We start from the raw sequence: 25,876 nt of genomic DNA on the forward strand, positions 1-25,876 counted from the left end.
ACAGGAGGTCTCCACACTGCAGACACATCCTCAGCAAGCTCTGAGACTTCCAAAGCCTTCAGTGAGGAGGAGCTCATGGGAAAACCGTTTGCTACAGTGCCTTTGCAGCTTCACCTGACCCCTGCTAAAACCCTTCTCTGGGGGCAGCCATTCTCAGGGACTTCTCTCACGGGCTGGAACACAGCTCAGCTTCTGAGGGCTGCTTGTGAGTGCTGCTCATCGAAACTCACCTGGCAGGGGCATGGGTTTTCCATACGCATTCATTTCCCAGTGGGCAACCTAGATGCCTCCAATGTTCCATGGATGCAGCAGTCCCTCTCGTGAAGAAGCTACACAAGAATGTGTTTCTTTGTCAAACCTTCTGGAAGCAGCAGCACAGAGTTACTAATTCCATCAGTCGCTTCACTCTAAATCAGGTCTTTAAATACTAAGCATAAGGCTTTGCAGGGTCAGGGAAACAGAAATGAGCTGTACAGCATCACCAGACACACGATGTGTGCTGCAGTGGCAGCTACCATCCCACAAAGTGTGGATACTATTCCCAAGACACTTACAAAGATACTCCACAAACACCCTGCATTAAAGTGGCAACTTACTGCATCTTCATTATGGAGGGTCAACCTCCTGTCCTCACTAGCTCCCTGGAAAATGTCAAGCACTAGGATGTGATGAAGCATGTTGGAAAGTCGAGGAGAGGAATCTTGTACAAGTTCAGGAACAGGACTCAGATCGCAAGTCACAGTTGAGGTTCCTGTCTCTATCAGCTTGCACTGGCATAGAAGTGCTCAGCACCGAGAGCCACTAAGGATTCTGAAATGCAAATCCAGCTCTGAAATACAGACATAACACCAGCAGGTGTTCAGAGTGTTAACACTAATGGTGAATGCTTATGCTGCGCCTGAAAGAATGTTTAACTGGACTATCACAAATCCCTAAGTGGCCCCAAACTTATGATCCCTTTCATTTTTCCCTGCCCTTTCAAAAAGGAAAAACATCCCCACTGCCTTCAAGGAGCAAATCTAAAGCTTTTGCTGCATCTTTAAACAACAAAATCAAACCAAAAGCAGCTAATTACATGGAGAGCAAGAAAAATCACTAGAAGAAATGGGGCCTGCTCAGATGATTGAACCATATTGACTGGTTGTGAATGCATTTTGCACTGACCTGATTATACTGAATTATGTCAAATCAGGCACTGACTATGTTTTGCCGCACCTGAAGCGTCCTTATTTGCAAAGGCATTAGTATTATACCTCTACTAAGCATTAAGGTTTGGGCCAGGTTTAGTAAATTCATAGAGATTTGAGGAATGCAGAAGCTGCAAGGCATGGTCTCCGCACAGCACGGAGCTGCAAGTGCTGCAGATGCCAGAATGGAGGCACACCTTCACTGGGGGTATAGGATTTCTTTTAAGAGACCTGAAGGCTGTTTAAAAGCAAAATACTTCCAAGCAACAGATCATACAGAAGAAATGAACTGGCCAAGCACAAGCATCGCTTTGGAACCTCCTGATTTGCTATCATTTATGTTTCACAAAACGCCCAGAAGAGATGTAACGCTGAAGATCCAAGTCAAGGACTTGTCTATGCAAGGGGAAAAGAACAATCCAACACACATAAACCAGACAACTGACTTTCCAAAGCATCTGGGCTAAAATACAACCATGTCTCCGGCCTCTGTATTTTACGGAAGTTACATAAAAGCTACCTAACCTCTGAATAAACCTTCCCTGTAAAAGCAGCATCTGAAAGTAAATACTTACTTGTATACTTCAGCAAATTAGTAATGAAAGACTAACCAGGGGAGCTGAGCACAGCATCACAGGAGATCACTTTTTATAGTTAGAACCCTCCCTCTCCTGCCCCCAAGCAGAACCTTAAACATAGTTCTAGATTTTAGGTTTCTGAACAAGAAACCGAAGCAAAACCCAGGGAGGTGTCACTGGATTTAAATACAGGAGAATTCTGGTAACGGCCTCAGAGGAACTGCACTTCTTTCTCCTTGGGGAAGTACAGTCTGCTCCTCATTGGCTTTAGTTTTAACAGAAACCGGACTCTTCAGAGACATGGTCAGATTTAATGCCTTACTTAGGTTACTCCCACACCTATAAAAGCTCTTTAAAGGAGTTCAAATACTTTGCCTTGGTGAGACAAATGCCTTTTTTCTGACACCAAAGTATCCGGGGCAGTGTACAGATTTGCTGCTACACCTCTCATGTTCTGACTGACTGAAGATTCTGCTTTGACTTTTTATCTGTTATATTAACCATCATCAGTCAGAAGAAGGGGGCTTTGTTTCAGAGTTATTCCTTACTGCAGTAGTCACTCGCAAATGGATCTCAGCAGCACTGCTTTATTTTGCCTGTACTGAGTAGATAGTCTCAGACTGTTTCTAATGTAAGGAATAGTGTATTTTCTGGCTTTACTAACACACTCCACCTCCTCATTGGAGAGTAAGGGATTTTCCATTACACATTCAGTTATGCTTTAATTGCACAGAAGAGTGGGCACAGTGTTATAACCTTTTCATACTAAGCAGAATACTTACTTTTGCTTGCACTTAAATAAAGTGCAATGGACAATTACTGCACACTGACTGCAGAAAATTAGTCTGAGCTGTCAGCAGAGAGATCTGGAGAGGTTCACAGCACAGGAACCTCAAGAATTCATGTTATTTAAACACCTTTCTCTTAACCCTTTAAAGTTTGGCACATTTTGATGTGAAGAGAACTTTTGCCACCTGTAGTCATTACCTTTTTATTGTCTATTTGCACTGGATCATTAATGACTATTGATGTTAAACCCGATGAACTGTATCTACCCTTTGTTCTCTGTTGAGTCAAGTATCTGTGAGGGAATGTGCGTGTCCAGCAAATGCTGCACATACAGAAGAGGTCATAAACTTGAAGGAACCCCCTGAAAACTGTAGGAATGAGAACCAACAAGCTTACACCATAGTTTGTTGGGTTTCAGCCTGAAAGTTCAAAACCTGCCTCAGAAAAAGGTCTTCTTCCCAAAGTGGAGAGCCCTCTTTCCAAGTATCTACATGAACCATTCCCAGTCAGAGAAAGGTCTGCTTTATGTGAATTGTTGTTCAGTCTTTATCTAGCTTTTATGAGGAGTCTGAAGCAAAGATTGGTAAAACCCTATAAAAACCCAAGACAGACACTAAGTTCATGACATTTTTACACACGGAATTTTTCCATCTCTTTCCTGAAGATGGATCTGTCTGGTTAACCGCTTCTCTCCTTCCAGAACCTGAACTATCAAACTCCAGGTACAGTCAAAGCCTGGCCTCCCAGGAAATCACTCAGCTGTTGTTCTCATCACTGAATGTGCTCTGACATGCAATACACACAGAATGCAAGAGGTTTCATCAACATTAATTTGACATCATCAAACAGCACTCACAAACCTGGGTTTTTCACCTATTCAAACTGACAGCACTGCTACTTGAGCTATTCAACCTCCCATTTTTCTCCAGTGAGGTGGCAGACTCATCTTGTCTATACAGTGATACTGGACTTTGTAAAAAATCATGCCACTGGCTTAGGATACTACCATATCCATTCTGTTTCCAAAGGAAAACCCCTATCTATAGACAGATTATAGGAGAACCTATAATCTCCTTTATACTTACCATTATTGTTCTTGTTGTATGGCTGGATGATTCTGGAAAACAAAAGAACCACAGTGGATTAGAGTGTTGTCTTTATCCATAAACCCCCTATTTTCTGATGCTCTACCTGAAGGCTACGATGCTGCACGTCAGCTATGACAATGAATGGATCAGAAATGCAGAAAGTGAAACGATTTCTCATTAAACAAGTGTGAGAATCATCACTGGTCCTGAAAGCACACAGCACACCCTGGTATGCTGTGAACTGCACTCATCTGTTTTGGGCAATTATCCTCTTCTGCAGGACAATATAAAAAATGGCAATAATTCGTAATTCATGTTTGAAGAAGTGGATTTTTTTCAGTCTGCTTTTAACAAATGGCATCATTTAACATGGGGGATTAGCTCTGCGTGGACAAGGAATACAAACAGCACCAGCATACTTCCAGTCTGATTCCCATTTGAAAAAGCTCTGTAAAACATGGCAATGCTTTCTCTGAGGATTTGGAGATGGACTCTTAGTTTGAAACTGACAAAATCTATGGAGAAATGTAACAACCGCAAATCGGAATTATTCTCTCCTATATGATAAATCAGGAGTCAACTGAACACACCATTATATTGATATAAAATCACTGAGGAATCACCACTAGGCCAATAGCGAACATTAATTTTACCCTGCTGTTTAAATTAAACTACATTTGCTCCCCCCTACCCCCCCAAAGACCAGAAATCTCAACCTCTTTGGCTTTAAAATGCAATAGTTGCCATATTAAAGCCGTGCTCTTTCTGGAAGCAGTACAACTTCAGGAACTAAACATCCTCCCAGCCAGTTAAGAAAATGCAAGGAAATTCACTGCTGATCTACAAGATGCAAGACAGTGCCATGAAGAATCTCACAGATTTCCTCAAAAATCTGGGTAAGACATCAGCTACAGTGCACAGACTTCTTAAGGAAGAGACATTTAGCAACGCTACATGCAGTTCTGGTTAAAATGTCCCCAGTTCAGCATGAATTTGATGTGCAGAGTCTCAATTCTGCAAGTGAGATAAATGTATAGTAACTACAATGGGTTACTCTTGCCCTGGTCCCAGATGATGGCTCTTATGGGGGTCCGAACTGGCATCACTTATACAAAGGATTCTCCAGCAGTTTTGCTATTGTTGGAAATAGTATTAAAGAGATTCCAAGGACATGACAAAGAGGAGCTGCACATCCTTTCCTGAAACAACTGTAATTACACTCTCAAACTGTTGTTTCTCTTTCATTCTGAAGAGTCACCTTAACCAGTCTGCAGGTATAGTTTAATCACTGACAGAAACAAAGACAAGGCATTTTAAACATCTCAAACTACTTCAAAACTTCAATCCAATATTCTGTAATCCCTGTATCTAATTTCCACTTGTACAAGTTTTCATCCTTTATAAATCCAATTAAAAATGAAAACAAAATAAATACAAATATCAGTAACTTTTCATTAATAAAGGCTCTATGATGTAAAAACCTTTGTAAAGCCACCAATTATTTTAGTTGTCAGCTCCTCTCCCAGCCCCCTTATCCTCTCTGCACAGAAATCATCATAGATCAAACTAGGTTTAGGCCACCAGGCATGGTTTAAACTGGTAGTATAACAATTAAATACTGCATACCTGAATATACTTGGCACTGTTATAAAGCAAGAAAAGAACTCTCTAATCTGCTTGATTTTTATCTTCACAGTGAAGTTGGTTTTGCTGTTACAAGTCTGTTTAGTTTTTGACATTCCAGTGAAGAACATTTCAGTACCTTAATGGTCCCGAGAAAACCCAGAGACTGCATCCATGCAGGTACAACCACCCGAGTAACTCTTGAGACAAGGACTCATTCTGTTTATAAGCTGAGCTACTCAGAATAAAACCCCCAGCTAACCTATCTCCAAAAGCACAAGCACATTTCCTATGAGGAATCCTCAACTTCAGCAGAATGATCAGGTTAAGCAAAAAGGATGGGGCTGCTTCTCTCTCGAAATACGGAGAAGACACATTACACAGCATTTCCAGTCACCCCCAGAAAGATCAATGTGAACAACCAGAAATCCACACTTCTTATATTCAGATACTACAGCAATAAAATCCTGGCTCTTACTCAGAGGTGCTGTGCTTTTGGCACAGCTTTCTATGCCAAATCTATAAAAACTGTGCTTAGCCATGATCGTCACCCTCACAGCTGAGTGAGAGCATCTCCCTAAAGGCACTGGAGGAACAGCTGAATGCCTCCCGAGGCTGTTAAACAGCACATTTTGAAGAATACTTTACAGACACTCTTCATGCAATGCCCACAGTTGTTAACTCCAGGGTAGTACCATATTGATAAGCTGTTCGTAAAACCCTGCGAAGAAATAAAGATCTGCTATATATACAATAGCTTCATGCGATACAGACGTCCTCCGATTTCTTTTTCTTAGCTGTCATTGCTACTGTAGATACTGAAATATCATCTACGTTGCCAAGCATCTTTTAGGAAGACCTGAGTATGTCCATAAACAAAAGCCTAGGGGAAGACCTGTTTAATAAGTAGACTTAGTCAAAAGATTCTAGGATCTAGCACAGCCTACTAACGAAGGGGCTGCTGTGACACAATATGAAATCTTACAGACTCTCACACCCAAATATTCAGACTTTAGAACACAGACACTGATTTCTTCCAGAAAATAATTACCTCCCGATTTGGCAGGGCTCTGACCAGCGCTTATGCATGAACACAGCCCAGCCAAGCCTCTGGAAAACTCTGCTTTCAGTTAAGGTGACTAAGGAAGAAAGCTCTTGCTTCCAATCAAAAAGGCAGTCATTGTGCATTCAAGAAGCCGCGCTTTACAAAAGGTCTGCCCACCAGTGCAACCTCCAACGCAGCTCAAGGGCGGCAGAGATTACCTAGAACCTGTCTTGGTGTTCAACACAAAAGGAAGCAAAACTTTGGGTTTTCAGCTCTATCTGACAAGTTTTGTAATACCTCAGGGAACGTAAAAAAACACACCTGAACTTCACTGACACTGGCTCCAGCTGGGCGCTTCGTTTATAAATGAGTTCTTAAAGCAACTGACTATGTGCAAGGCAACATCTGTTATTTGCACTTCCCCAGCATCCAGAACACAGGATGTTTCTCCCCTTAGGGCCAATGAAGTGCTAGTGAAGGGGATTGCTCCACTTCAAACAGGAGCGGTCAGGCAACATCGCTAACAAGGCATTTTGGTGATGTGATGTGGGTAAATTACCATAAATGCAACTTCAGTACTGACAGGACGCACAGAAGTTTATGACTGTGGAGAAATCGATGCACCTACGGCAGAAACTGCCTAAGATGCTCATACGCTCCTTCTGCAACTTAACCTCCTCTTGAAGGCATCATGACATCTCAGCCTGAAATACAGCATTAAAGGTCTGAGCAGAGAAAGAGAGAAGGAGGATCAGGGCTGCTGATTAAAGTCCCTTCAGCAGTGAACAACTGGGTCTTGTATTTCTGCCCACAAGTCATGAAAATGGTATCAACAGGCACAGAGTGATTTCTGTTCCTCATCAGTGACACATATCCTGTGGATATTCTGGTTCTGGTACATGTGAAAGTAACGCAATGTCTGCCAGCTGACAAGAGATTCTACTCATGTAAAATACCTCTACCTGATGTTTCCAAATAGCATAAGGAAAATTATCATTACTCACCCTGCCAAAACAATAGCCTGACGCGAAACTCAGCTACTCGGATGTACCGCTGCTCACAGTTAAGTGGCTTTGTGGGTGAAAGTAATTGCTCGGAATAATTTTAGACACTGCAATTTAAAGATCAGATCCAAAATACCTACAAAGCACTTTATAGTCACACCCAAATCTTCCCATCAGCTCCAATGGGATCCACGAAACACTTTGCAACGTCGTGATTTTCTGTAGGTGGAATCTTCCCATTCAGAGGAGACTGTCTCCACTGATGAGAACCACTTCAATATTTCATGTTGACTTTATTTTCAGCAGCAATGGAAAGACTGAGCAGAGGCCCAAGCAATCCTGTCTTCTGTGTATACTACGTAACCACAGCTCAGAGTAGTTAAAAGCATTAGTGCGCATTTAGTTACACAAAACCTCCCTGAAGTACTGTGAAGGAAAAAGGCTTTCTGGCATTTTTCACTGCATTCTATGGCATGACAGATTTGCTGTTTGAAAATACAGTGGAAAAACGCTTTTCTAAAACCAGCCAGAAAAAGTCTTCCTCCTACAATAAAAGACACAAACAACTACAAGATCTTCCATCTATCCAGTTACAATAGGCAATGCTTAAGCAGTGCAACTGTACTTCTTTCTACGCCTTACACAAGGGTTCATGCATACAACTACATCTCTCTCAGCCACAAGTGACTGACACTCAGACGAGTTAATAGCAATGGCAAGGTATCAGGGCACAAACCCCAGCATTTCTGGAGAGATAAAAGGAGGACTTGGGAGAAGCAGCAGCAGTCTAAAACGACAGCCTCCCTCAACACTATCAGCTGCAGCAGACTCTTGCTGGACATGCATCCATAGTAAAATGAAAGGGAAGCTTGTGCTGCATTAGCCAAAAATCAAGACCCAAGCCAACATAAGACTTCTTTAAGAAATGCTAACAGTGGTTTTGTTTATTACTCTTATAAGCATTAAATCGAATATTAACTTGTAATCTTCCCCCGCTCCCCTATACAGGCATAAAGAAGTGCCATTTCCACATCGCGCTGCGTTACTTAAGAGCCAATAATTGCTATTTTGTTAACAACAAATTTCTGCCTTTTAATTAACAATATATTGTTATATATTCTCAATTTATTGCTGTAATATTCTCAACTCACCTAGGCAGGAAGACTGATTTTAAATACGCCAATCTAAATACCTATTTGCACAAGCCTAAGTGACATTTACTTGAATGCTGTCAATTATTGTGTATCTTAAACATATTTATACTGCTTCTTTACAACAAATTTCTAATACTGTTGGAAAAAAAACCCAAACCTGAACATGCAGGCATTTCTACGGCAATAACATTATTAAAACAGCAAGAGGTAAGACTTAATATAAGCCCACTGCGCTCCCTTTTGTTTGTTCATTTCACTGAAGCATGCATTGAAAGACAGAATGTATCATCATCTATCTCCATAGCAGGCTTTCTGGGTCCTGTTAATTGATACTATGCAATACACCCTGAAACAATCAATAGCATCTGGAACCAAAAAAAGCTTTCCAGTCTAAGACAGACACCTCTGGAGGCTGGCAAAACCTCTCCTTGCACAACCAGGGCACCGTGGTCAGTGCGATTACACAGAAACCACCACTCCCCAAGCTGAGCTGCTCACTGAGTTTTTGCTGTGTGCTGAGGAGAAGCTGATAAATCACAGCAAAAAAAAAACAAAACCCAAAACACACACACAAAAAAAAGCCACAACAAAAAGAGAGAAAAGAGTTTATATTTACCAATAACCAGAGGAGGAGTTAATGGTAAATATTAAAGCTAACTGGTTTTAAGTCAAAAGGAACAGAAGGCCTGTGCTGTTGAGTATCATTACTACTGGTTTGTTGCTTTTTCTATGCCTTTTATTTACACTTTGAAGGCTTTTAATTAAAGGCAGCAGCCAGGATAAGAACCAAAGCAGCCACTTTTAAATATTAAAATAGATATTTTATGCTAATGAAACACAGATTTCGGTTATTTAGGATAGATGCCTTCCAGGAAGTTATGTTTTCACAGAAAAAGATATAACCTTTACCTCAAGCGTATTGCTACAGCCTTCTCTGCAGAAGAAAGGGAACATCCCCTTTATTTCCAAAGTGAAACACGAACGCATTCATCACTCAAAGCCCACACGGAGAGTTCAGTCTAATGGCCAGCACCGGTGGAGCGGGGAAGCAGCCTTTGTTCACATTCCCATGCAACAACTATCAGACCACCCATGCAGGACTTCACACCCCGAGACTGCAGGAGAAATTCAGCATTTATGGCTATGCCTATTAATGTCATCACTTTCTTCAAGTACAAGTCACATGGATGTCATCCTTGCCCACCAAACAGCTTGTGTGGCCATCCACGCATGTGATCTGCCTACCACGTCACTTGAGCAGAGGTCCTGTCTTCTTAATACCCACCTTCTGTCAAAGTACCTGGTGATTTCTATCTAGCTGTTATTAAATGTACAGGAGGCAATTTCGCTTCACAAAGAGTGCTGGCAAGGACAGAATCATTATGGGAAGAGGATAGATAACGGATCACGTTTTCCTTCCTGCATTTGGAACACAATTTCTATCACCTAAAAGGCAAGTCCCCCTCATTCCTACCTCATTTCCACATTCTGTGAAGCATGAAACCTCTTTTGTGCTGATTGGGCCCTGAGCAGTCTATTTCGGAGCCTAACTTCTTTGAAATGTCTAATCTCAACAACCTCATTCAGTTACAGAACAAATAAGGTAATGGCTTTCACAAGTTACACCTTACACAAAGACAGTTCAGGAATGCATGCATTTCCTGTCAGTGCGAACAAATTATGCCCTGCTGGATTCTCCTCTTATTGGCACACGAGGTAAAACTGTTCACAGTTAAAAATCTTCAGTTTGGGCAACAATTAAAACTAATGGAAGAATCAGTAATACACGGTCACTGTTCAGAACAAAACCCAAAAGCTATTTGGGAAAAGTCAGCCTTCCTCACAAGCTTCCACGTTTTTGCACAGCTTCATACCTGCTCTCCCTCTGCACCACAGGGTAATGAAATGGCTGGATACAAGAGACATCACCTCTGGTGCTGCAGAGAGTACAGGAAAACCCTCTCCTCTACCTCTGCGGCACCCTTTTGCTTCCTCCTCCGCAAGCGGCAGAAATGCAGTTGATGCCTAAGGAGCTCCTACCTCCCACCAATCCTTATTGCCAGGACTGCTTTTAGGAGACTCTGTGACAATGGTCTTTGGATGCTAGCAGCTATTTTCCCCTGTATTGCCAATCTCCCTGTTGAGAATCCAGACTTAAGTTTAGGACTCACACGCTAGCAAAGAGATCGGCTGTAAACTAGGAGCTCCAGTACATCTCGAGTAATTCCACACAGAGCAATTCCAAAAGCCTTGCGTTTCTGTTGGTCTGTACCACCCTACTTAATGGCATCTCAGGCCACAGTTCAGAGCCTTAACTTTGATACTGCCCCACATACCATCAAGGCCATTATGATGGCTGTAGTTTCTTTTCCCCAAAATACTTAGTGACGAGTGATTGGAGGGTGCAAGCAGTCGTTTCGCACTTGGAGTCTGAAGGCTTGGTGTTGACCTGATTACATTTGGTTTCACTGCAGGATGAATCTCTATTTGAGACAAAAGACAGAGAGAGAAATCAGACATACTTGATTTGAAAAACCAGATGAAACCAGTCTACCCAACATACTAAACTTACATTTAGATTTCCAGTGAAAGCAAAACAAACACGCTCCTCTGCACGAGTGTGTTTACAGCACCTTAAATAACACTTCTTCATACCCACCGTTCCTCCAAGCAAGAAAGATCTGTTTCACTTGAGATCGCCCAAGTTAACCCTGTGGTGCAGATGTGTAAGGATTCCAGGGGCTGAGGGGATAATACAGATCAATCTCAAACAGGTTTCTGTTTACATTTTCCTACCTTTGAGCTTTGTATGGGAGCTACACACCTACAGACTGCTTTAGCAAGCAAATCAAAGCGTTTTACTAGAGCAGAGGCAGTAAAGTGCACCTGGCCAGCACACGCCAGAGTGGCAGCTGCTTTGTTTGCCAAAAGCTGATAGAGCTGTATGGAAATTTGTGCCAGATGCCAGATAAAAGGGCAAGGTAGAGTCTGCTTGTGCTGCACCAGGGATCTGCTGAACCCACCAACTTATTCCTATCACGCATTTGGGTTCAAAATGCCACCACTGCGGGTGACTTTGGACAGACCCAAGGTTTGGAGGGAAGTCAGAGAGCCCGCAGGCAGGTCCCATCCCTCTGAGGCACTTGCAGTGCCGTTCCCTGGCAGAGCAGGAGACCCCTGAGCTGAGAACATGAGGGCAGAGGGGCTGTGGGGTGGATCAGGAGGTTGAGCTGCCCAAGGGGAGTAAGATCGGAAGGCAGAACTGAAGCACTTTCTCACATGCAACCCCTGAAGAGTGCTGCCTTCTGCTTTTCTGTTTATAAAACAGAATACAGGAGCTGGGAATATGCAGTATCTGAAGCGATGCCAGGGATCCAAGAAGGAAGCCCTCCAGCCTCTGCCATTCACAGCTATCATGCAAGAGAAAGAGAAACCATTGCACGAAGTCAGAGTCCATCACAAGAGCACATTTTTTCTCTTTCAGAAATGCCAAGGAGGTCTGACAGCCAGGGCTCCCACGGCAAGCCTTCACAGCCAGCCTGCAGGTACCAGCCCACCCACCCCAGGCAGCAACCATTTGGGGCTGCCATGGGAAGTGCTAACCTTTAAAGGGAAGATGCAGCCAAGCAGTTGGATCAGTAGCAAATCGGTGGAAAGGATTATCTGCTGGGGGCTACAAGGATGCTGGAGAGGGGCTCTTCATCAGGGACTGCAGCGACAGGACAAGGGGTGATGGGTTCAGACTGAAACAGGGCAAGTTCAGGTTAGATCTGAGGCAGAAGCTCTTCCCTGTGAGGGTGCTGAGGCGCTGGCACAGGCTGGACACAGAAGTGGTGAATGCTCCATCCCTGGTACTGCTCACCCTTGGCTGACATGGTCTAGTGTGAGGTGTCCCTGCCCTGGTGGTTGGAACTGGATGATCTTAAGGCTGTTTCCAACCCAAACCAGTCTGTGATTCCATGACTCACACCTACTCAGGATGACCACAATGGCTTGGCTGCCCTGGGACCAGCATGCCAGGAAGGTATAACATCAACAACCTCAAGAGGCTTTGCTTAATGTTTAACCACTGATCTGGTCAGAGCTCACAATCACACTCATGAAGCACAAACACCCTCATCCGAGATGCTTCAAGAGGGTCAGGTAAGAACGAACGGAGCAGGGTAATACATGGGCAGGTATTAAAAGAGCACAGAGCTAGGGTACAGGTAATTGCTTCAGATTTGGGTGTCAGTGTGAGGGCGAGTCTGAGGTCACCCATCCTCTCACCACTTACTTCGATGAGAGCTTCTTACTGCCATTCACTGCATTACTCATCTGCTTTCCACGTAATAGGGTTTAGGAACACCAAGCACTCACCCATTTTCCATGCTATAGAGAACAAGTTTCTACTTAGTTTTCTTACTAAAATGGGAACAGAGGCAGTGCTTAATGTTGTGAATACCGATGGCTAAAGCAAAACCTTACACTGGAAAAGAAAGGTTTTGCACTGTTAGCTAAAGATGATTGGAATTTGGATTCTAAACCGCTCATCTGACAATCTTTTCCCATTTTGTGAAGGAAATGGTTAACTTTTAGGGCTAACGCCACTAAAACACAATCTTATTTGCCAAAGAGCTCCAGCAGCAATCACAGTCATCCCAGCAGCTACATGAACACACGAGACCTCATAAACCCTTCCGCCCACAGCCAACAGGAGATGTGATTTTATGGTGTCACGGTGAGCAAGCACTTGAAAAAGCATTTCCTTACTTGGACTTCTCTTCAGCAGGAGGTCATCAGTCCTCCATCAGCTCACCCCAAGGCCTGTCCTTTCTCCTCTGCTCCCGAGGAAGGCAGCCACCCCAAGCTCTCTGTTAAAGGTTCCAGAAATGGACTGAAACAGCCAATGGACTGACCGAGTCCTTCCTGCGGGGTCTTTACACCTTGTGCTCACTTGCCCTCCACATACAGACTGCACGCTTTAGATTAGCGCTTTCTAATAGGCTTCCTCACACCCCTGAGGGGTTATGAGGCATTTCAGGGTTTTGCCTGACTTATATTATCCTACCATATTACTGTATTATGCAGTTATAGCAGTTAGGGTTCTTTTAGTTCCTGCTGCTGCTCTGATCCTTGTTCTACTGCTTAGGACTTCACTGAAAATCTCCTGGCTGCTAACCCGGAGAGCTCCAAAGAACCCAAATTACCCCATTACCTGCACAATAAATAACCCACTGGCCAGATCCAGACTGCATGGGCATTTCTGAAATAACGATAAAACAGGAAGAAGCAGCAACACTTGCACGACACATTAGGAACCCTTCTGGTGAGACCAGGCTGCAGCCTCAAACAAGCACATGCAGCAACAACTCTAAATCTTCTCTCCTTTCCACTAATGAATCAAAACCCCAATGCAAACAACAGGAAGTTGAAGCCTCCTACCCTGATCACTTAAATAAGCATCCTGGATTCCAGAGGCACCTCTGAAGCTGCACCTGCCTCTCTCATCCCATCTCCTTCAGTATGCATCCCAGCTGGAAACATTACCCTGGTTTCCCCATACTGGGGAGGTAATACAGGACACTCAATTAGCCAGGGCTTGCACTCTGGGGGGTTTGCTTAGCAAAGCACAGTGATGACTGCAGAGATTACAGGGGATTAGTCCCAGCTCTCCAGAGGACAGAGCTTACTCAATGCTCAGCCTACCTCAGCTGTGGATCTGGCAGCCAGGAAGCAGAACAGGGATAAAGGGAAGCGATGACCCACGCGTGCAGGGCACTGAAATCCTCTCTGCCTTACCAGCAGGGCTGAAAGCAGCATTGCCTTGAGACACACAGTCTGCTCATAAATGTCTGTGGGAATGGCATGGAAGGCATTTGGAAAAGGAAAACAAATGCCTCCTGCATAAGCTGTGACAGGATGCTTCATACCAGATGTTGTGAGGAAGACCATGCCAGCATTAATTATCCACTCGAACAGACAAAAATCCCAAACAAACAAGAAAAAAAACCCAACCCAAGCTAAATGGCAAACAAGCCAACTTCATACAACTAATTCAGATGCAGGTATTTACCTCCACTGAGCACACCCCATATCCCTGGAACATGTGCTATTTGCCTTCGCTTCCCATACAGCCAAGTGCTAAACAGACTCTGCAGGTAGCTAGTATATTTTTGCACTGTTAATCTACAAAACCTTCACCCACGTACACAGAGAATCACAGAACCACAGAGTGCTTTGGGCTGGAAAGGACCTTAAGGCTCCTCCAGTTCCAACCCCTGCCACGGGCAGGGACACCTTCCACTCGAGCAGCTTGCTCCAAGCCCCTGTGTCCAACCTGGCCTTGAGCACTGCCAGGGATGGGGCAGCCACAGCTTCTCTGGGCACCCTGTGCCAGCACCTCAGCACCCTCACAGGGAAGAGCTTCTGCCTTAGATGTAACCTGAGCTTCCCCTGTTTCAGTGTGAACCCACCACCCTTGTCCTGTCGCTGCATCCATTTTTCGTTATCCAGTTTTCTGAAGTTTGGATTTTGTTAAAACCCGTGTTTTAGAAGAGCAGTTATAACCACATCAGGAGCTCATTTCTATTTCAGCAAGTCAAGAGACTGTTGCTGTTCCCTCTGGTCTACAACGAAAAACCTCTTGTGGATTGAAATCGCAAGCAAAACATCTAGACTGAGCTCTGCCCTCAGCTTCACTGCTGTACACTGGGATTAATGCACTTCACTGCTTCTCTGATCAATTGATTCATCTGTTTGAGGATCAGCAGAAAGCCTATGGGGTATCTCGGCTCCTACAGGCCTGTGTAAATGTTTATATATAGTCAGTGGTGGTTCCTTGCAGAAAGGACAATTTTCACGTTTGTTTTAATAAGGAATCACAAATTCCTAGGATGTCTCCTCTCCCCATTACCTTACATGAGCCTCTGGTCCTCCTGGCTGTGATCTCAGCACTGATCTCACCACATCTACTACAATCACAGCATCAGATTAAAAGGTCAGTGCCTGAGTGTGGCTGAGGTCTCCTCCTTTCAAGCACACAGGAATACTGCAAGTGGATTCCAGGGGCAGAGCAGAGCAGCACTGAGCATACTGAGAATCTCCCCAGTTGGAACCCTTTTTTCCATTCCTTTAGACTACCAGACTATTGCTCACATTCTAAATTACACCAGGTTTTACTCTGCTGTTTTAAGCCAGTAGCAGAAGGGCTTCTGCCTCCATCCCCCGAGCTCTGCAACTGAGAGAGGACTAGAGTTTTTATTCCTTTATTAACTTTATAGTTTGCTTGTTACTAAAAGCATGCCTCTCTCGTTCTATGTGTATGGGATTTTTACGTCTCAGTGTAGGCTGAGTGCTCTCTGAAGGCAGATACATACCTAAATACCCAATGATACACGACAGCGGTTTCCTGGTGCTTTTTATCTTCAGAGGGTTTCCAGCAAGCTCACAATGTCGATCTGCATCTGAGAAGTTTAAAGAATAAAACCCAGTTTCAATATTTCAACACTACAAATAGAATCAGGACACAGCACAAATCTCTTCCTTCCTTCTAGCACATGTCCTTTTTTTCTCCATCAACGCTCACAACGATGGACAAGCGCAGGCCAGGTCCTCACGCATGGAACTGATGTTGGTATTTTTTGGTTTAAAGTTAATGTAAGTTGTAAGACAAATGTGATGGCAATTTTTGCTTACAAAGTCTTTCTGGAGACAGTCAGCCAGGCAAATGGAACATGAAAACATCAGTATTAAAATAAAAGCAGCAAATTAAACATAATTTACACTGAATCCTTCCTTGCTCTCTACAAGCTTGTCTGGCTATAAATAGGGTAATAGAGAGGTAAGAATTTCAAGTTAAGCCTACTGATTCTGGTCATGCCTTATTCGCATGGTGTGGCAATCCATGCAATTCTGAGTAAGTAAAAGAGAACACAGGGGCTATTATGGCAAGACGAAGGTTAACAAACACCACCTCAACACAGGAACAACCAAAAAAGACCCATCCTTCGCTATAAACTTTTGAACAAAGTGGTCAGTTGTAACCAAGCATCACAGAGCTCAAGGGGCTCAAAGGCAGCAGACAAAAAGCAGCTCAGTAACTACCTTAAATGTGATGCTACAAGTAGGAGCTCACACCTTTGAAGGCACTGCAAATACACAAGCAGAGAATCTGTCTAAATGCCCCAAACATAGAAGTGTTACTATGAAGAAGTTCACGCTTAGACAGCGGAGTCAAACAACTTAAGGCAAAACTTCACAATTCACTCGGTTTCAGTAAATAGTTGAGACTCCTGGAACTACAGTGCCTCTTTTTAAACTACTCAGAACAACGGTGTTATGTGTCTTCCAAAAGCATCTAAGTAATCCCCATATAGGGCTTCCAGTATCCCTAGAGCAGAGGTATTCTCTTTGTACAAAACTGCATCCCTAAGTTTGAGTCTCTAGCTCTAGAATTCCCTCACATGCATTGCTTCCCACACATGCATACCTGTATGTACACCTTTGCATAGGCTTCACACACACGCATGCAGAACCACATTTTCTAGCAAGCATTACAGGGACTAGATATTCTGAACAGATGATGGTAACTGTAACTCCACACTGCCTCTGCCTTCTCTTTGACCAAAATGTTCCTGTTTGCTTCATCCCAGCACATGACATAAGAGTACACAGTGACACGAAGAGGGTAAGACACAATACAGATCAATGTGCAATCTCTTTATACATTCTATCTAGCTCTGTGTAAAAGGGTCTGCGCTGTAAAACAAGCCACTGACTCATGGTGAGGTACTAATGTGCTGACTGAGAACACAGACTGCAAAGGGAGCACAAGTCCCAGGCTGGAGGCAAAGCATGCTCACCAAAGGCACTCGGTGGGTGTCCCAAAGTGCACCTACCTATTAAAACAGCTAAATACATTTATCAGCAGCAAACTTTAATCCATAGTATGGTACTGTCATAAACGATGTAGTCCAGTTTATGCTCGTTATGCACTACATAAAGAGAGGCATCAAAGCTGGATCATGTATCACTCCCAAGTGTAAAACCACAGCATAAAATTTAGACAGAAAAGCTGTCAAAACCAAAATGAAAACCAAGTCCTAAAATCAAATACGGGCTCCCACAGGAACAATGAAAACCTCAGGAAGGTCAGGGAAATACTGGAAGCTATGAGGAAAAAAAAAAAACCAAACCTAAAATGAAATAAAGGAGTATAATATTTGATAATGTATTTTTTCAAACATACCAAAAGCAGAAAGTATGCTACTGCTGTAGCAACAGGAGATGCTCAAGGTGTGAGGACAACATGCAAGGCACAGGCACGGCCAAAAAGGTGGACACGTTCTTTGCATCGGTGTTGACTGCAGAACATAAAGCAGCTCAGTTCCAACACGCTTTGATGAGGGAAGCGTGAGGACTGCGTCACATCCAGGTGTCCACAGGAAGTACCACAAAACAAAGTGGTTAGTGAATGAAACCAGATTCCCCAGACGAGGTGCAATGCATCCAAACAGAAACCGCTGAGCATGTACTCTACCGGTGGTTAACGAATGCTTAAGCTGGGCTTGGCTCAAGAGAACAAAACCCTGGCAAGTGAGATAACATTCTTCAGTAAGTAGGTCTGCAGCCTGGCGAAAGGGCTGAGCTATTAATAGAGGCATAAAGTTAAATGTGGAAACACCAAGGGAGCCAACCAAGACCTTGTAAAGGGAAAACGTGTTTAATGCTCTCACATTATCCAGTGGTGTGGCCTTGCAACAAGAGGGACAACTGCAGGAAACCACGCCCAGAGCCTGTGCTGAGTTCTGGGATCCCTACTACACGAGATGCTTTTGGAGCAAGTCCAGCTGCTGGAGACACCAAGCTGGTGTCTGGAGTGCAGGACACACAGAGAACCTGAGAGAACTGGGTCTGGTCAGCTTTGAGAAGGCCAAGGGGAGACCTGATGGCCATCTGTAACAGCAGAGCAGCAGAGCATAGACAAGACCCAGCCAGACCCTTCTCACGTATGCAGTGACAGGACAACGTACTATTTCTGTCTGTGGCAACAGACACAGGCTGGGAGATGGAAAACTGTTGTTGGAAGTAAGGAAAAGACTGTTTACTGTGAGGTTGACCCAACGCTAGAAGAGGGAAGCTGTGGAGTCTCCATCCTTGGGGGACACACAGATCCCATCTGAACAAAAGGCCCATGAGCACATGAACACGCAGGGGGTAGGATTAGAGACCTCCAGAGGTCCCTTCCTACCTACATGTCCTGTAAAGCAGCGACTGCAAATGCCACAGGTCTTCCAGGACCCTCTGGAGGGATCACGACACGTACACACGCAGCTGATCTGGCAGCCAACATGGCACTGCAACTGGCTCTTCACAAACCGTGTCACCAGACTGTGAAGCTGTCCCAGGGTTAAAGAGAAGGTTTTTTTTTTTTCAGGGATTAAAATTAATGGTCTGTGTAATCCCCAAAGGATCAGCGCTGCTCAACATATAAAAGATCAGGAAAAGAGGTGATCAGAGAGCTAAAGTTTCCTGGTAAGAAATTCCTGAGCATAAATAAGCTAAAACCGATGGCAAAGTATATCAGCAGCACCATGCAATAAACACAGGGATAAAAGACTAACGAACAGATGGAATGATGAGGTCCAGAGCACTCCCATGCAGAAGAAAACCCATGGAGGCAGCGTTAACAGCGTTCTAAAAATATCTAGACAATACTAAAGAGGGGTCACTTGAGAGTAAAATCAGAGTATTATAAATTATGATAGGAAAATAGGAAACAGGTGAGACTAAAATTAGGGAAGACCTGTCTCTTGAAGCGCGTGTAACCGGGGCCACTACAGCCCTAGAGAGGATACAGCACAACTAGAAAAACTCCGGGGAACAACATTACAAACCACAGGGGGAAACAGATTCTTCACACAGTTTTAAACAGACCAAGTTCTTAACCTAGAAAGGGGATGACTGTCGTGGGTATTAGAGGTCAATGAAGTCGTGAAGGCTGTAGAGAAGATGACGGTGAAGGAGGCTTCTTCTTTTAGATCTGAAAGGGGATTTTAAAAACTAGATTTATAAGTCTCCAAGGCTTGGAGAGAGGTGAGGAGTTGTTTCTCTTTGACATGCCATCATCTCCCTATCGAAATTCAGATTATCTAATAAACATACTGTGCTCTGTGGCTTCCCTGAATTGCATTCTTACAACTTTGGGACAGAAAGAGCGTGTTCTTCTCATTATTTTACTGGCTAATAAAACGTGGCACAAATTGTAATCAAAGGTAACAGCAGAGAAAGGATTTTCATCCCAGTGGCAGCCAAAGCATCTTCCACAGCTATCAAAATCAAGGATGGAAAACAGTGCTTGTGAACGTTACTCACCTCAGACGAATGGGCAGTTTGATGTCAGTAAAACACGGGCCGTGTGCTTACAAGACAGATCAGTAACATTTTGCATATTCTACTTAATTTTCCCTTGTCTTTGCTTTATCAATCCAGCCTGTAAGAAACAAGTGCTGTGTACCAAACTTGTTATTAAATCTGCAGATTGAAAGGTAAGTCAAGTTTTGGTTGTGATCACCATACCCATTTCCAGATAACTGCATTATACAGATCATACATTAGCATCCACTGAAAACATTTTGACAATCACGTCTACACAGACGGAGTGCAGTTACCCAAATTTAAATTACTATAATTAACACATAAGAGTTATCACGCTAAAACTGTACCTGAGCAAGGGGAAAAGATCCCTCAGAAACCCTCCTGTGCTGAACTAAGAAGGTTCACATATATCAACATGCTCATAAAGCTGGAAACAGATCCAGTCTTGCCAGCGACTGCCTGGAGAAGAATGCCCACTTTGGCTTCCTCTAATTCAGAGACCTTCCACAGTCAGGGCAGTTTTGCTTAACTTTCAAACTGAAAAGAAGGTATTTTGCCTAATTCAGAGGATGAGAATTTCCTCCTACTGAAACAGTTCACCAATTCTAACTGCTTCTAACAATCCACCAGACAAGTTTATTGCCAACATCTACAGCAAGTCTATTATCTTCAGGCAGAACCAGGTCTGAGGTTTCCATGATGGCTTTTTCCCACTTTCTCAGAGCTGGGAATGAGTTTCACTTACAACCTGGCACTACAAGACAACATAAAACCTGGTAGGCTGCTGGGGAAAGTGCGCTACCACCCCTTGTCTTTAGATTTTATGGTTTCTGAGTGTTGGTCTGGTGCCTACTGCAATATAACTGAGAAAGGCAGCTACGTTTTGAAGCACTGGTTTGGCACACACAGAGTCAGGCGAGTCTGACAAAGCAGCCATTAGATTCAAGTTTCAGCACACCAACATGGAAAACAAACCCCAAATCCCTTCCTGGATGTCATAACCATCTCACGCCAGGTCCCATCACGGGCAACCTGACACTTTGGCCAAGTTGTTACCTAAGCATGGTTGTCACTTCTGGACCACCTGCAGACATTCATGCAATACTGTAATTACTCAGTGGTACTCAACATCTGAAATCATCACTGTTAATGAAGCAGCTCAGCTAAAAACGAAAGGATCTAAAACCGACAAGCTTTAAGAATGACTCACATCAATCTCTCCTTAAGAAAGGATCCAAGGCGTTCTCAGGAAGAGGGAGCCTATTCAGTTGTAACATTAAAATCTACAGTATGCACTCACCACAGGTCAGAAGGTATAAGTACAGGAACAAAACTAGAAAACCTTTATCTTTAAATTTACTTACTAACCAGTCCTTACCAGAGTAAGGACATGCCAATAACAATGCAGGTAAGAGCACTGTACAATTGCACAAAGAGACAATGCCAGCAACAGGGTGCGTGTGTGTACGTATATGTACACACAAACACAAGTTAAATCAGCTATCATTTGGTTTCTGCTATTTAGATAACTGCTTTGTTTTCCTTCTAGTTTTTCTCTTCCTTAAACTCAAGCTCCAGCCTTCAAACTGAGTTACTGCAGTGAGGGAGAAAAAACGGATATGGATAAAAACCCACGAGGCTCAAGGGAACTCCATGATGTGGCAGAAATCAGTGCCAAATACACATATTAAGCAGTGCAATTCTTTCCTCTCAGAGGATAACTCTTATTTTGTATTAAGGATTTAAAACATAATCCTTGTCCAGCCTTAGAAACGCTTTTTCCATACGGTACAACCCACTTGGACATACCATTTCCTTAAACCTGAAAGCTGCTCCTGACTTGCATAGCTTGGAAAGAAAACGGCCAACAGGCCAACAAGCAGAAACAGTCACCATGCTCTGGACGACTGCAGAAGCAGGTCAAGAGTTTTGCATGTGAAGGACGGCCGGTGTTGAAGTACGTAAGGGGAAAATTAATTACTCAAAACCAGACATTAAGCCCCTGTGGAGCAAATTTCTTAAAATCAACACTGACATCACCTGCATCCCAGTTAAGTATGCTGGGAAAATATTTAGCCTTAATCCAGTAAACACGGTTATAAACCCAACCTCTAATATCCTAAAAAGGTCTCTTCGATTTCAATACAATTCGCAGTATGATGAGCCAGCACGGCTCACCTTGGAATACCAAGAACTGCATCTCTATGGAAGTCTGGCAAACAAAACCAACAGCACAAGCAGCAAACCAACGCGCTCAGCACAGACACAAAACCTGCTGAAATAGTCAGTGGCTTTGCAGCAGCGCTTACACACATATGCACATAAAGAGAACAACCCATAACCAGTGAACTTACCAGTTCTTTCTATTTTGGCTATCAAAAGAACAAACACAATATAGAATTCTATTTAAAACTAAAAGTTAAAACTGCAACAGGCAAAAAGAAACAAAGCTGCAACCATGATGTAACAAGAACCATGGCTATCACCACCATCTGATCACCACAGCAACGAAGGGCTGGGTTACAGGCCACATTTCAGTTCTCTTGCATCCTCAGCTCCTTAATCTTTCACCAACCCCACTGAGTAAAACACGCACAGGTTTATGCTTTCTGCTCAGCAAAAGGATCAACACACAATACGAAAGCAAACTTCTTTCACGCTGCCTAGCAGGAAGCATGGGTTTTATGTCACAGCACTGATTTCCCCTCACTGCCCTGGATTTGTTATGAGATTGTTTGGTAAGCGAATGAGGTAAGAGTTATCCACTTTTTAAGTCATCTCATTTTTTTTGTCCCAGCCTGAAATCTGTTGGAGGCAGCCAGGCTTGATTCAACGTATTGGTGACAAACGAAAAAAAGAAAAATGAAAAGCAAAAAGTGTACAGACAGAAATGTTTATTGAAAAAGAAAATAAAATTAAAAGACAAAAATAAAATGGGTGGGAAGCACAGCACACAGAACTAAGAGTTAAAAAAACATCTTACATTCTGCCTTAATGGCAGCACAGTTAATAGGGACAAAGGGGCGTCTCGCTGCCTGCCGCAGCCGCAGGGTGTTTTTGCAGACCTGACGGGCCAGTTTTGTCCAACACGTTGTGTGAAGGAAGAAAGCTTGACGTGTTTTCACTGCAGACTTTGGGCTCCCAGTGTTACGAACTGGAGTCCCCTGCGTGGCCTGCCGGGACAGGTGAGTCCTAACATGGGAGTCCTGCAAGAACACCGAACAGAAAACGGTCACGCACACATGAGAACTGCAGCTTCAAACGATTACACAATTTGGATCAATTCACAGGGCTGAACATACACACACAGTGTGTATAAGCATGTATAATTGTCCTGGGTTCAGCATGGTAAGCACTGTACAAAAAAATTGAGCTTATGTATGAAGCTGTAAAAAAACCCCTCTTTTTTACAAGGATGCTGGAGAGGGACTCCTCATCAGGGACTGCAGAGACAGGACAAGGGGTGATGGGTTCACACTGAAACAGGGCAAGTTCAGGTTAGATCTAAGGCAGAAGTTCTTCCCTGTGAGGGTGCTGAGGCGCTGGCACAGGGTGCCCAGAGAAGCTGTGGCTGCCCCATCCCTGGCAGTGCTCAAGGCCAGGTTGGACACAGGGGCTTGGAGCAAGCTGCTCTAGTGTGGGACATCCCTGCCCGTGGCAAGGGTTGGAACTGGAGGATCTTAAGGTCCTTTCCAACCTAAACCACTCTGTGATTCTATTGTGGGTGGATACACAATGCCATTCTAGATGGCATTTTACAGGGTGCACACCATCTGGCTGACAAGATGACATCTGTCCACCAAAAAAATGCATGAAATGGATGTTTGCTGATCTAACAGTCAAATAAAGACAAGGAAAATTAAAGACAGGAGAAGGATTAAGGAATTGAGCTTTGTAATACCGAAGTTGAACACATACATAAAAAATTCATACCATTAAATATTCAAATCACAGCAGTCGTGTGAAAACCCCGCGTTATTGTTTTAGGAACATTTACGTCCGCAATCCTACCTCTGTAGGCTGGCTGGAAGACAGTTTATCATCCTCTGTCTGTGTGGGCATTTTCAGGCCGCCATATTTCTTCCAATAAATCCAGCAAGATGCACACAACCTACACTGCATATTTGGAGGACCCCAAGAATACCACTGGTGAGACTGTGGAGCTAGGGAGAAGAAAACAGCACAGGTAAAGTGGTGCCCGCTGCAGACAACATACTAAATCCAAACGATGCAACAGATGGGTTTATATGGCCACAATATATGGCATTAGGAAAGCATTTTAACATAGGTATTTAATACATTTGACACGGAGGAAGTAAGAACTTGAATTTTGAGTTATGTTTTACAAAAGCAGCCCAGAAGTCAACTGCAAATGGACATTTCGAAAGTGCTTCCCTATTTAATTCTGAACCAAGGACTTTATGTTGCCAGGAAGACATCTTCTTCCAGCAGGCTACCAAGAAAAGTCCTATAAATCCTCTATTTCTGATCTTACGCAGGTTTATTATGCTGCTTGTTACTTACTAGGGTTAGTTAAGATCTGCTTTGTTGCTCAAGTCATGTAAAGTGAGTACTTATAAATCAAGATCCCCATATGAAAAGGAAAAGCACATCTGCTGAAGTGCTATGGAAGATGTACCTTTATCTCGTGTGAAGACTCTGCAGAGACAATAATTTAACCTTTTTCCTTTTCTTCTGGTAATCTTTCACAAGAAAACTCTTCTTTACAAAAACGTGATTTGAAAAACAACCACTTTAATTTAGCTGGTATTTGAGGACAGGCAGCCACAGTACCATACAGCAAGGGTACGTGAAAGCTTTTCCATTCCTTCTGGAGTTTTTAATACCTCCTCTCATACAACCTATGCAGAAGGCTGCTGTTTCAAGGAGTCCAACAGGGACCATCAGAAACACACCAAACAGTAGGAAGAACTCAACACACGCCTACCTCCCAACCACAATGGGGGGACACACAACACCAACACCCCCCCCCCAAACCAACTCGAAACCCCTGAGCCTTGAAGAAGAATCAGAATTAACACTGAATCCAATATTCTGAAGGGAAAGGAATAACCTATCAGGGCCATCACATTCTACTGCTTCATCTTTCCGTGCTTTCTGAATTGCTAAAAAAGGAACAGATCATAAAGTGCATTTGAATGTTAACATTTCATCACAATCCTGAAAGCGACTCTAACTTATTTCTGCTACAGAAGTCAATGAAAGTCACCCTCTGTAGCATGCAAAGTCAGAACCAGTGCAGACTAATATTAGCCAAACCCCCTGAATTACTAAAATAAAAGAAGAAAGAAAGAAAACTTTACTTACTATAGCAGCTTTCACAAGCCCGACCTATTAGCGAGGCCTGTGCCTGGTAAGAGGCTCCCATTGCTCCATTGACTGCAGCAGGTTTCCCATTGTTGCTGGATATTTGATTAGGATTTGGTTTGTTGCTTTAAATACAAAAGAATAAAACGGATTTCACCACCCTTTTAGTCAACATGAAAACAACCAACCTAGTCCTGGAATTCTGATGCCTGGTGACAACATCTGTAGAACCCGGCTCTAAACCACAAGGCTGGTCTTTATATTCCTCTTGCATTTTCAGCACCGTCAGAGCCTTGCTACGTGAAGAGCTGCTTTGATACTCAAACTCATAGATCTTTCTGAAATGCTCTCCCGTGGTCAGAGCTACTTGGCAAGCTAGTGAAAACTCCAATGTCAGGTCAAGCATCAACAAAACCTGACACAGCCCAGGGGCCCAGGCAAGAGACGAGGCTTTACAAGGTGAGGCTGGATGGTTATTGGGTTAAGTGGAACAACTAAGAGAAGCAGCACTGCCTGCAATACTACAAGGCTGTCCAATCCCAGAAGACAGCATGAGATTATTGCTGCCTCCTATTTCAAGCAGAAGCACATACTTCCACCAGCTGTAGTAAATGTGAATGCCTATAATCCTGGCAAAGCTCACCTGCGTAACATCAGGCTGTTCTGTCTGGGTTCTGTCCTAAATTACTTTGAGAGGCAGAAGAACTGGATTTGCCTTTTTT

The 25,876-nt window shown here is 43.5% G+C and overlaps 1 protein-coding gene across 5 annotated transcripts in view; it reads right to left on the reverse strand.

The window, feature by feature from the left end:
* The window catches only part of MTA3 (metastasis associated 1 family member 3), a 121,555-nt gene that overhangs the window by 20,363 nt on the left and 75,316 nt on the right, over positions 1–25,876 (reverse strand). For 4 of the 5 annotated variants that reach the window (XM_061478791.1, XM_061478792.1, XM_061478794.1 and 1 more), the window contains exons 12-17: positions 25,155–25,279; positions 23,838–23,989; positions 22,810–23,032; positions 15,827–15,913; positions 10,805–10,951; positions 3,640–3,671 (exon numbers count right to left, since the gene is read on the reverse strand). In XM_061478791.1, the coding sequence (XP_061334775.1) occupies positions 3,640–3,671; positions 10,805–10,951; positions 15,827–15,913; positions 22,810–23,032; positions 23,838–23,989; positions 25,155–25,279 (766 nt within the window). The remainder of the gene's footprint in view (positions 1–3,639; positions 3,672–10,804; positions 10,952–15,826; positions 15,914–22,809; positions 23,033–23,837; positions 23,990–25,154; positions 25,280–25,876) is intronic. The other variant, XM_061478795.1, reaches the window with a different exon arrangement.

This window comes from Pezoporus flaviventris, unplaced genomic scaffold, assembly GCF_033815535.1.
Source record: "Pezoporus flaviventris isolate CSIRO_AGI_PZ_B2104156 unplaced genomic scaffold, CSIRO_AGI_Pfla_v1 ptg000132l, whole genome shotgun sequence".
NCBI classification, from domain to species: domain Eukaryota; kingdom Metazoa; phylum Chordata; class Aves; order Psittaciformes; family Psittacidae; genus Pezoporus; species Pezoporus flaviventris.